The 12,857-nt window shown below is 52.5% G+C and overlaps 3 protein-coding genes across 3 annotated transcripts; 2 read left to right on the forward strand and 1 right to left on the reverse strand.

Moving 5' to 3' along the window:
* Window positions 1-32: 32 nt before the first annotated feature.
* Window positions 33-1,524, forward strand: SETTUDRAFT_21063 (uncharacterized protein; the record flags this gene model as incomplete). Its single annotated transcript, XM_008029784.1, has 2 exons — window positions 33-289; window positions 1,452-1,524. The coding sequence occupies 2 exons, from the start codon at window positions 33-35 to the stop codon at window positions 1,522-1,524; spliced, it is 330 nt and encodes a 109-aa protein (XP_008027975.1).
* Window positions 1,525-1,776: 252 nt separating this feature from the next.
* SETTUDRAFT_79397 (uncharacterized protein) lies at window positions 1,777-2,493 on the forward strand (the record flags this gene model as incomplete). Its single annotated transcript, XM_008030007.1, has 1 exon — window positions 1,777-2,493. A coding segment is annotated over one exon (717 nt), but the record flags the coding sequence as incomplete, so codon positions are not given.
* A 7,488-nt stretch (window positions 2,494-9,981) lies between these two features.
* Window positions 9,982-11,169, reverse strand: SETTUDRAFT_155082 (uncharacterized protein; the record flags this gene model as incomplete). Its single annotated transcript, XM_008030033.1, has 2 exons — window positions 9,982-10,421; window positions 10,731-11,169. The coding sequence occupies 2 exons, from the start codon at window positions 11,167-11,169 to the stop codon at window positions 9,982-9,984; spliced, it is 879 nt and encodes a 292-aa protein (XP_008028224.1).
* Window positions 11,170-12,857: the final 1,688 nt, after the last annotated feature.

The following is a 12,857-nucleotide window of genomic DNA, read 5'->3' on the forward strand; positions in this document are numbered from 1 at the left end:
AGCTCTCCTGGGACTGTGAGCTATATGCATCCATGCCCCTCCGCGCATTTCCGCAGCCCTTGAAGGTGGGCACAGACATATGCCATATTCCACGCATCCATGGGCTCATCACCCGACGGCACACGCACGAGCACGATGATAACGGCAACGACGGGCTACGACGGCTGCAGCGGTTCGTAAAGCGGGTGCTTACCGCGCCCGAACGCGCCTATTTCGAGCAGCGCTTTGCACCGTGCAGGCAGAGTTTTGGCGGCAAGAGCAACGACATTGCCGTGTTTCTGGCGGGCCGGTACGTCAGTGATTTGCGTTGAAGTTCCTTGTTTATACACAGACGTTCTCTCTCTCCCTCTTTTTGTTTTTTTAGGTTGCTGCCATCAAGGTTTGCAACGGGTGTCTGTGTGCGGGTGGGGAGTAAAAAGCTTATGCAGATGATCGATGAGAGATGGGGGGGGGGATGGCGATGATGATCATGGTGACGATAATGACGATGCTGATCATGGTGGATGATATCTAGGTTTGCGGCAAAAGAGGCGTGTCGGAAGGCGTGTTTGCAGTTTGATAGCGATACGAGAGGCTTCCAGCGTATCATGATTCTACCGCCTGATAGTCTGGGGCTACCGCCTGATCGAGGAGGGAGCAGCAGCGGACACAAGTCGTCAAGGCACAGTACTAGCTACCCCGCTTCTCATTGCCGTATGCGCTAAAGCAAGCGCGGTTTTCCAGAAACATGCCGCAATCGGAAGCGGTTGCGAAAAGAAGAAGGTGCTGTGTGCTGACCCGGCGACTCTGATGGTCCTTTTACCTCTTCGCGTTTGCAACTCCGAGACTGGCGCTCATGACCGTCGTCGCCGTGCCATCGAGGCCAGCCATGTGTCAGTGGCCAAGTCGCTAGCCTATATCACCAGCCTATACAGAGGTGGCTTTCAAAAGTTCTTGCTAAGGCGCGGATCCATCGGACCGAATTCTCGTGATAACGTTTCCATTATTTATTTAGCGTGCAAGAAATAATGCCTAATGTAGTTAGTGTATTACTGTAAGTGTATACTTTAGTAGCTATTATTCTCTCCAAACTTCCATTTTAAGGGCTTTTAGTTGCGAATATAGTATAATTCTTAGTCTTCGGCTATATTTTCGGTGGTAACCAAGGAACCCCTGTCAGCAAGAACTTTTGAAAGCCACCTCTGTACTGTACGCCGTTTCGCAATGCACACACGCACGCTTGCGGCCTTATCGCCCACAGCCCGACGCTACTAGGATTAAGGACACTTTTCCCGAAGGCTTCCTCGGTCACCGGCAGATCCTCTTCTCATGCGCAGTCAGCAGCAGCACCAGCAGCACCAGCAGCAGGTTTCGTGTCTTTTTCGTCCGCACGCACCCGTACCCGTCCACCTTGCCCGATTGACTCTCGATCTCGACTGCCGCCACTGTCGGGGCTGCTGACAGGCGGCCAGCGTCGAGCTTATGGAGCCATTATCCCAGCATCAAGCCGAGCGCCACTCTGCCATTCGACGGCACTCGATATAAGCAAGGGGCCCCGGGTTGTGCAGCGTCGCCGCTGCGGGGCTAAATGCCCGAGGCGGCGCCTGTTGTGGAGTCCGGTCTCAAAACAAAGCATGGGGGGCCGCAATGAATGCACTACCCACGCGGACTGTCGGAGTTTGGCGACTGTCGTGCTGAGGCACAGGTGTGAAGTGCAAATATTCTTGTAAGCTCTGCTTTCCCGCTCCCGAGCCCTCTTGCTTCCTTCGTCTTGCCGTGCATGCTCCCCGACTAGCCATGCAACCACCGACTTCGCCACGCCTGCCCGGCGTCCCGCTTCTCGCTCTGGACGCCACGGGATCGGAATATTCGCGCTGGAAACGCAGCGTCAGGTTTGCTCTGGCTCAAAAGGATACTTGGAAATACTGTAATGGCGCCTGTCCCATGCCCATGCCCAAGGAACGGTCGGCTTCAGCTTCATGCGAAGAAGAGATCAACGACCCGCAGCCCACTCTGCTGGGCGAGCGCCGAGCGTGGATGCGGCAGGACCGCGAGGTCAAGCTTGACATTTTCCTCTCCCTGGCCGAGGAAGTAATGGAGGATTTGTTCGACGTTGGCCAACCGCTTCCTCCAACGAAATACACGGCAAAGCAGATACTGGAAGCACTGGACGAACGGTTTCTTGTGTTTGAGTTTGAGGGCTACCACCATGCGTTTTGCCACTTCTTGAATCTGCACCTGGATCAGTTTGCGAGCCTCGAGGACTTCAACATCGAGTTTATGACGGTACTGGAGGACCTGCTCGACTATGGCCAGCCGCTTTCCAATGCCCAGGCGTGCAGCGCGTACTTTTCCAAGCTACGGTGCACAGAAAACCCGTGGGTTGCCAAGAAAATTTCAGAGTGGGATGCAAAGTCGTCGGCATTCCTGATTCGCGACATTATGGATGAAGCTGTGCTTTATTCGAATGCCAATCCACTTGCGAGTATGGCGCCACAGAACTGTCACGTGAAGCCGGCACCAGAGGGGCAGTTTGTAGTAATTGCTGAACTGGACAGCGCACCTGAACTCTCGGATATATCTACACTGTCATCCAAGGGTTCCCATTCTAGGCATATCTCTCGGGAGGTTTCTGAGCGACAAAAGGCCCGTATAAACCGTCTAAGCGACGAACCGGTTGACCCGGAAGCACTCCACGAAGCGCTTGAAAAGGTTCCTGCTATTGCGGATTCTCAAGCGCTGAACCCAGATGACTGGGTAAGGGGAGAGTCGATAACACCAGAATGGCTGCGTGCAAAAGAAAAGTTCATCCCAGATTCGACAGTAGAAGCACAGCCAGCCGATGATTCACTGGCCCTACTACCTCCTGCATCGCTTCAAACACCAAGCAAGTCACGCCCGCTGCGCACCACCTCCTCAATGACATCGCTGGATCCGACGGCACCAGCCAGGATTCCAAGTGTAGAATCAGCAGATGGAGATATGCCGGTAACTCCACCTTTGAGAGTACGCCGTAGAGCGCCAACACATCCGTCTCCAGTCCCGTTTTCATCCGAGCACCCGCAATTCCGCAACAAAGCATTGGCTCCATTCGAAGATCTCATCGACATCCATCCCGCTCTTCGCCCTGTCACACCCCCCGCAAAAGTTCCCCAACCCCAAACCCCCTCTTCTTCGGGGCCAACGAAACCCCAGCCGCCAATCCCTGAACGCAATCCCAAGCGTCCGCGTGCCCGGAGTCTAGGCCCATCACGCACATTCCGCGACATATCCTCGACTCTGTGCTCCGACCCCGCTCCCCATACGCGCGAATCCTGCTCGGATTCCGTCGCATATTCTTCCGTCCCCAGCAACAGCGATAGCAGCAGCGGCATTACTCTCCCCATACAAGGTACCGATGATCTACATGGGGATTGGCAGCTGCGATGTCCACCCACGTCTCCAGTCACGCCCCCTGGGCCTATAACCCGCGAGCTATACTTTAGTACTACACACCCGTTTACGCCTGCGAGCCTGGATTCGGAAAGCCCGAGGGACGAGAGCAATCGCATGTCCCCGCCTCCCTGGATCCTTGCCTCCTTCTCACCCCATCTAGTCCCGCAGTCACGTGTTGGGCAACTACGAGAACAACGACACCAACACTCGATATCTGCCCCTTCGGTGCCTTTGCTACCCAAGCGCGCCAATCCGAAACCATCCCCAACATCCCGCCATTCATTCCACGTGCCCATTTCGGCCTTTTCATCTCTACACTTTTCCAATCATTCCACTCCACAGCCAAAGAAGAAGAAGAAATCAAAGATACATCGCGATAGCATACCTGATCTGCGCTCTGCCAGCGGAGGGGACAGTGGTAGTAGCAGTGTGAGTATGTGGCGCCTCCCGCACCGAGTGCATATATCCAGTCAGCTGCAGACACGGGGCCGCAACAGCCAGATTCTGGAGACAGATGAGACGGAGAGAGCAGAGTCTCCGAGCCAGAAGAGAAGTATGAAGGATAAGAGTTGGTATTTGGGTGCCCATATAGGAAAGCGTGGTGGTCAGGGCCATCCGCGTCTCGTTCTTCCATGAAATTTTTCTTTTAGTTGATATCCCATTCGCTTTTGTTCAACAATTTATTGGGTTTTTGGCTTTTTTTTTGTGATTAGGATATTCCCCCATATATGTATGCTGTAGGCTGCTAAGTAGTACTCGACTTGTTTTTACGAATATATTCTTGGGCGGGAGGGTTAAATTTCGTTGTGTTTCTTAATATTTTGGTCCGTTGTGCGTCGTCAAGTGTGCTGTGTTGGTGTGTTTTGAAATCACGTTCAGAGGAATTGAATATGGTGACATGGTACATAGTGGGGATGGAGAGTACAGGAGAGGAGTAATACTCCACGTAAAGAAAGAGTCTAGGATTGAGGGGTTAGAGACATGAAAATCATCTTCATTTCCCTTTTCTTTTCTTTTCTTTTCTTTTTTCTTTTTTTCTCTCTACACACCTTCCTTCTTTTTACCGCATATCCCACTTTTTTCATCTTTCAATGAAGTAAGCGGGTTTGGATGCCTGCAGATAAGTGAAATAGTAGTACTTGTTACAGTTACATTTTCAATCTGCACATGCGTATATAACCAGGAATAGGCGTTTTATACTACAGTCCTGTGTGAAGTGCGCATATTATTGGTCACGCATGAAGTACTCTGGAATTGATGTGGTGGAAGACGAGGAGGGGGGGGGGATACATAAATACTTGGTTCGAGGGCGAGAGCACGGAGACAAGGTACTTGTGGTATTCGTGCATGGACTTGGATTACTAGCTGTCCCTCGTCTCTTCTTTTTACTTTGCACTAGGCTGCTCATGGCAAAGGAAATTTCACACAGCACAGCATGCTCAACAGGTCTGTATCTGAGAATACTCGCTATTTTTCTAATACTGCAAAACATGGCTGTGCTTCGGAAAGGAACTGTATTCTTGATGCATAGGTTGATCTTGGCTTGGATTGGGTATATCTGCCTGACTTCTCCTTTCAAACTGCAAGTTGAAGATTTTCGATCGTCGCTGCAATATGGATTCTCGTACCATGAATGTAGGTAGTAGGTATGCGATTTAGAAAGCTCCAGCTATGTTTTCAATCATGATTACCATGGCATGAGAGTTGAACGTGTGAATTTGTATCAAAGTATCTCGCTTAAGTGTATATGTATCATGCCATGTTCCGCGGTCCCTCCACAATCTAATTAGTTCGTAACGAGCTTAGATGGAGGATTTTGGATTAGACCTTGGTGTTACATATATTCCATGGTTGAACTTGCGTCGCAAGACGTGAATAACAATCCGGTATAACGGCCAAGACGTTGTTTCCTATGTATGTCACATATACTTTGACGGACTTGTTCACTCTAATTCCCCACCCCCAACCCCATGTCTACGCTGCCAAGCTGAACTAGACTTGATATTTTGACATCGCTTCAAACGCAATCCGGAAATGTCACTGTCGCAGCGTACATGGCTAAAACAAACATTTCACTAATCACTCCCGCGTGTCACATAGGTACTGTCCATTCCATTCCGTTCTTTTCAAACAGCTTTCCTCAACGCCCGGACTAGCACCAAGTACTCGCCTCTCGGCGCGATTTCGTATCAAAGGTGCGTGGTGCAATGTCGTGACGATCGTCATTTCAGAATCGCATTGGCACGGTTCCCGGTGCCTTTTTGTTGCTCCACAGCCACGGCCACAGCCACCGCATCGTCTTCGGAAGTAGTAGTACTATTGATAGAATATTTGTGGGACAGCTTTGGCCATGTCGCAGGTGCTTTTTAGTTGGGAATCCCTCCCCCCCCCTAGGTTGTACAAGTGCGGGGATCCGTGCCATGGGCGGTGCTGAGGTCGGGGGGGCTGGCAAACTTGGTGTTGAAGATGCAGATCCAGGGTCCGTCGGGACTGGTGGGGTCTGTGCATGTTGTGGGCTCGGATATCGGCATGATCTCTACATCTCTCTTTCATGTGTGAGTGATTAATGATGTTTTTTTTTCTTTCGGGAGAGTATTGGTATTGGTATTGGAGGTTCATGGGAACGAGTCGTGGGAAGACTTGATTCTTGGGACGTGCTGCTCATGGGAAACGTCAGTCTTGTCAAGGAAAAGTTGGTTTATTCTGACTTTCTGATTGTGTCTATGCTTTTCCGATGATGCTGCTCAAGGCAATCTTCTGGATATGCCATTTTGACGGCAGTGACTCAATTTGGGTTTGAGCATTGTAGTCCTCAAATGTTGATAGCTTGAGTCTCTGGCTCATGACAATTTGACGATTACTACTGCTATAGTGTGTGCATTCCTCCAATGAGTCATTTGTGAGGCAGCTCAACGTTAAAGTTATCTATTCCAGGATCATGCTGAATATGATTTCTGCATACCTCGAGCGACACTGAATTCTCTTGCCACGTACATTTAGCATCCAGTTTCTATGACATATCGATGCAATGACTCAAGGATAATATTCACAATATGAAATAATACCTGTCTTGGTTATTTTTCGCAGGTACTAATACTAGCAGCCAACTGGACCTCGAACGCCCTTACTATGCATCCCCCATGGGCCTTCATAACTTGACAAGACGGACATGACATGGGAAATAATTGGCCTCATCCTGATGCACTATGTTTGTAGAACCCAAACGCATGTCGATATGGACATGGAGCCGATTATACCTGGAGAGAAGTATTCAAAAGCAATACCAAGACATAAAATCTTCCGACGGATCGCCGGTTGGTTCTTCTAGAAAAGTACGAATAACAGGCCGACATTGTCTGTGGCTGTGCACCGCTTGGGTGGAGATAAGCAAAGCGGGAAAATCCCTCAGTCAGCAGTGAACTATATGTGCAAACGGACCGGTCATCTTCCACGGGGACACGGTATTCTAAGGCCGATCGAGTTAGTACGAGGCTTGTACGGAACCACACGTGCGTTTTCTATACTCACGATGCGGCTATCAGTGTGCACAGAAGCACCGAGCTCAACGATACGGGGCAGAGCACGGATGGCCGGCACAATTGTCCTTGCTCGCGACGACTATTATTATAAGTAGGTTGCCGAGAGTTGTGCAGAAGCTGGCCATAGCAGTGACCAAGGGCAGCAGAGGGTTCAAAATGCTTAACTATATGGACTGCCAAGTTTGTGGGGTATCCATGGTCAGTGGCGCAGGAGAGTTAGGCGCTGGACAGGGCACGCACCAGAACACGTGACTATATTCATGATGCAAAAGGAGGTATCGTTGGGAAATGAATTACTCAATGAGAAAGAAGACTTGATGTGAGAGTCTGCTTCGTCATCATAGGAGTGCTTCTTCCATCTACTACTACGTACGTAGATTAGAGGTAACCGCATGCGTTCTGCTTGCGTCGCCGTCGCTACGAGTCCTTTTGAGCGACCCACTTTTGCCTGCTCGCGAGGCTGACAAGATGAAACCACTGTCATCATTACGGCGTTATATCCTTACCATTACCTGTACCGCCATCGAACCATAGGCGCGCTGCGCTTGTTCCCTGCCGGCCATTTTCATCTGTTCGCCCAATAAGCAGTCAAATTGGCCATATTTGCACACAACGACGAGCCACTCAGCCAATCATGGGCTGCAGGAATTGTTTGGCTGCCATGCAGACCACAGGCCCAAACGACGATTTAACTCTTGTCGAGTCAGCGCTCCAATTTCAACAGAGTGCAATGGCTCACCTCAGTCTTATTAGGCAAGCATCGTATGATGGATAAAATGGAGCATATTCACTGACAAGAGCCATGTGCAGCACTGGTAGTTGTTGAGCCAAACTCCCAAGGCCAAGCTTTCTTGTACGCGCTGATCCAGGCCGCACATGCACATGCACATGCACATGCACATGCAGCATGTCCTGAGGCCCGCCTCGCCGCAGCAATATCTAGAGTTCAACAGCGGCGGCACAAGCGGCCGAAGGTTCCGGACCGCCAGCGGGAGGCGAGTGGGACCCAGCGTTGACGTGCATGCGCATCCACATGGATAATGCACTGGATGCGTATCGGCAGATATGCACAACCGGGCGAACCAAGTCCAAGTGGAAGTGGAAGCCTTCTCGCGCTGAGGCCGAGTGTGGTGGAGCTGGCGGCCATGACGACAATCGCGGTGGACCAAGGCCAGCTTTTTGCCCCCGTCGCAATAAATCTGGAACCTGAGACTATTGAACGGCTGCACGATGAGGCAACAGGCCGTTGCGTGTCCTCTTGCGCGGTTATACTCGAAGCGGTTAATGCTGGGTTGTGGTTGTGGTTGTGTGGGCAGCTTGACCATGACCATGGAGCAAAAAACTGTGGGGGAAATTGTCAGCCATGTTCTGGACGTGGACGGAACCCGACAGCCGGCTGTGGCAGACGGGAGACGCATACTTACTATACAATATCAAAGTGCCCCCGATGCTTGCAACGTCCAACGGCGACGGCTTCCAAGTAACCATCCTTGTTCCATGGTGCTGCCATCTGAAACCCCTGAGCAGGCTGCCCACTCGTGCAAAGCCGCGCACCGACCGAGGCCAGCGCCACAGCGACGTGCAAGGCAGCACGCAGAACATTACAGGCTCGTGAAGATGAGACGCGAACTGCGACCTCAAACAGGCTTCTCCAACCATTGGCACCAGATCAAGGTGCGTGTGCTTGCGCGGCCTGCATCTGGCTAGCGCACTGAACCCATGGTGCATCACCATCAGCCCTGGCGGCTATTTGTTGCAGGGAAAAGCACGTGAGGGCTCATGCACCCATCTGAAAGCTTCTGGTTCAGCGACAGAGACAGAGACAGAGCTTCTGCGACCTCGGATATGTTCGCTAATCACTGATGATCCCTAAGCTGATCAGCATCAGCTGGTTCGCAACCGGATCGGCAGCCCGATCAGCGCGCCTGCAGCTACATGGGCGCTCTCTCTATCTTTAAAGTTCAGCATGCCCGACGACCGCATGAACAGGGACGCAGGTACGTACCTGGCGTCTCAGGCATTCATTCAGCTCGTCTCACAATTCGAGCGGCTATATATCCTATTGCGAAACAGACTGGGAGCAGGCCATGTGATGAAACCAAGGGAAAGGAAAAAAAAATAGCCTGTCCCTCGGGCAAGCTGCTTTGTTGTCAAATTCCTGGGCACCCCATTTTTCTTTTTTTTAAAAAAAAGAGGTCACTTCTCGCGAATCAAAGAACACGCAGACGAGGTCAGAGTAAGACGGGTAAATATTATATAGTGAGCGAATAGATTCCGAGGATACATAGAAAATACATAGTAAAATCAGCTACATAGTAAATCAGTGTTTCCTCTCCAAGTAACCCCTTGAAAAAAAAAGCCCGCACCCAAAAAGAGAGCAAGGAGTCAACCCCGTAACGAAGCGAAAAAATGGGTGAAACGAGACTATCTATCCTGCTAGCCCAGGGCGAAAAAAATTGAGGGCCAGAACCCGAAAGGTGATTGTTTCGATCGTTACTTCGTGAGAATTGAATAAGTTAAGTATGGGCGACCAAGAAAAAAGCGCGGTGCTGCTAATAATGCTGCTGCTGCTGCTGCTGAAACAAAATTGGTCTGTCCAACAAAAAACAATGGCGCAATTCCCCCTCCCTTTGAAAGTATCTCTGGTCGAAGAGTGTGGAAGCCGACAGGCGATAGCGAGTACAAGCCAGATACAAAAAGAAAATAAATCCAGATAATATGACAGAAGCGCGCGCCGAGCGGGAAAAAAAAGGAGTGACAAATAAAAACCAATTATTGCAAGGAAAGGAATGGATTGGGCCTGCGACGCTGACTACCTCTGTCATTACCTGAACTTCGAATTTAAGCCTTCTCTCGTCTTCTCTTCCCAATATCTCCTCTCTCTCTCTCTTTTGCTCCCCCGGGTATATCGCAAAATAGGTGTTCCAGAATTAAAAAGTCGTACAATGTGACTTAGATTGGCTCCTCGTGTTTTTTCCCTGCTTGTTGGTGACTTCCAATGCCGAAATGGATGCGTGCCAACTCCGACTTATGCGTTGAAGGCCTGGTGACGGCGAACGTGGTCGTGAGCATGCCTCTTAGCGTTGACGTACTGGGTAACGTAAACGATCTCGGTCTTGATGAGTATGTCGGAGGGCGATGGAGAGGGAGTTGGCGACGGCGAAGGCGACGGCGAGGATGCAGGAACATTGGCGGCGTAAGCGTCCTTGTCGCCCGCGGGACTGGAAGAAGGCGAAGGCGAAGGCGAAGGCGAAGGCGAAGGCGAAGGCGAAGGCGAAGGCGAAGGCGAAGGAGAAGCTTGTGGCTGCGAGGGGATAGGCGAAGGGCTTGGAGAAGAGCTGGGGCATCTGCTGCCAACACTTGGTGCCCGATCCTCTCGTGCTCCGACATGGCTTCTTGCGACAGCATGTCCTACGTTCTTCCAGACGACGTTCAGACCAAGACGTGCGAGCTCAACGCGAGCATGGACTTTTACATGTGTGGTAGCGAGGCGCCTAATGGTGATGGCTCCTCGTCGCCTGCCCCGTCCAAGCCCAAGCCCGCTCCAAGCTCTCCTCCCAGCCCCCCTTCCAGCTCTTCTTCCAGCTCTTCTTCCAGCTCTTCTTCCAGCTCTTCTTCCAGCTCTTCTTCCAGCTCTTCTCCCAGCTCTTCTCCCAGCTCTTCTTCCAGCTCTTCTTCCAGCTCTTCTTCCAGCTCTTCTTCCAGCTCTTCTTCCAGCTCTTCTTCCAGCTCTTCTTCCAGCTCTTCCAGCTGCATTGGCAGCGCCCTGCTGGTTACCGGCAACGAGGTAGTAACCGTCCTGTCTGGTCGGGCAGTCTTTTTGCTCACAGTCGACGTAGGAAACGTCGAGGTAGTTGTATCGGAACTGCGGCTGCGGGTTGTCCCACGCGCGGTAGTACTCGAGCTGAGTGAGGGAGCCATCCTTGCACTGGTTCGTCTTGGAAATCTTGATCGAGATACCGACGTTGTTCTGGGTGAAGTTCTGGTAGTTCTCGGCATAACTCTCGCCCGTCTTGAGCACCACCATCTGGTCTTCAGGACAGCCGTCACCCTTGAAGACGGACCACAGATAAACATCGTATTCGCAGCGGTTGATGACGCGAGCGTGAGGGATGCTCAGATCGCACGCGTCATTCAGGGCGACGGCATTTCTCGCCGTTGCCGAGGCGGATGCGACGAGGGCGGAGGTTGCGCCAAGAAAGGTAGTAAGCTGCATCGTGGCGAGCTAGACCGGTGGAACACTGGACAATTAGGGTCAGGCCTCGAAGCTGTCGAGCGAAGGGAATGTGTGCTGAACACCTAAACGAGTGGAGCTATTCAGCAAATGAACGTGGGTGCGGGTGGTGAGGTCCTGAATGCGCGCGGTAAGGGAGAAAGAGTTTCGGGCCTGGGGGATGCGCGAGTTATTAAGCTGGTAACCCAGGCCCACATACAAGCCACCCGGCATGGGACTAATCATCACCATGGCGTGGGCTTGTTTGGACAGTGCCAAACGCGTGGCTAGGCCGGAGGACAGGCACGGAACAGCATCCTGGCCGTGAACAGACGGATTCTGCCCCAAGATGGCAAAGGGACGGCCCAATCGGACCTGCGCCGTATAAGATCGTCAGGGCATGCTGCTATGTGAGCCGCTGCAACTCCAGTCAGGTCCCATCGGGTAAGCCACAAATGGCAGATGAAATTGGGGCAGGGATAAAGCCGATCGACGTCGTTTTTTTTTCCTTGGTTGGCCTGCACTGGCTGCAGAAGTCGCCGGCTGGGACCGCACTGCAGCTTCGTCTCGTCTGACATGCCATGCTCCCCCAGATGCGGATATCCATGTATGCACCGCCCGGCGCCCAGTCGACAGAACACCATGGCGACACATGCCGCTCCGCCCCCCCAGACTCGCCCGTCCCAAGTCGAGAGCGTTTTGGATCCAGTTGAAGTTGGCGACATACCCGAGATGAGCCCGCTTGGCGAGTCTAAACTATTGCCTTAAGCGAACATTCACCCGCCGCGCGCGAAGCTTGAAAAGGGGTTCAGCAAGGCTTGATCATATTGATCTCCCAGAGCGCCGCTATCCATCAGGCGGACACACGCCCAGCACCAGTGACAAGGCGGTGTGCACCAGAGGCGCTGCACCAGCACCTGTCATGCGTCTGTGGGCGTCTGTGGGCGGCGGCGTCGACCCATCAGCCCCATGCCGGCGATGCTGCTCTCTCCGCAGCTGGAGCGGTAGGTATATGTACACCGACACACCCACAACACCAGCGTGTCGCCGCCGCGATAGGCACGAGTTGAGCCCCCGGTCGTTGTCGCAATGCTGCTGCGGGACCCCGTAGTTTTGGCCATGCCGCCTGGGCGCAAGTATCCCACATTTAATTTCCCACCGCCACCAACCGGAGACCGCCCGCCATGAATAGGCCCAGCGTGAAATCAACATAGTCTCAACTGATCGCCGGCGAGTCCTGTAGGCGCGCTGCCGACTGTCAATATCGTTTTGGCGGCGAGTGTGGCGCCGTGGAGCGTGCGACAGGTGTCGTCGTGGGACCTTGACGGAGCTATCTGAGCGATACGACTCATTCGCGAGCCGAATATCCGTGGCTTGCGTGTGGCAGGCTGGTTGGTTGATGAGCGCCGCCATTGGCGACCATTTTCGTGCAATCGTTGGCTTCGCATGGCAAAACACACGAATGTTTTTTGTTGTCGTGGGCAAGGCTCAGCTGCTCCTCTTGGCGGGCGCTTTCGACGCCCACGTGACCACGGCTACGCTGGTCTCCCATCTACGCCGAGTCTCCGCGCCCAGCTTCAACTGACTGACCCTGTCCCTCAAACCTTGTCTGCCTTCTCAATGGACCCAGCCGTCTACGACCATACCCGAGTTTGCGCTGGCCTCTGGTTCGGCCGACATTGTGCACAGCA

The sequence above is a fragment of the Exserohilum turcica genome (assembly GCF_000359705.1).
Source record: "Exserohilum turcica Et28A unplaced genomic scaffold SETTUscaffold_4, whole genome shotgun sequence".
Lineage (NCBI taxonomy): Eukaryota > Fungi > Ascomycota > Dothideomycetes > Pleosporales > Pleosporaceae > Exserohilum > Exserohilum turcicum.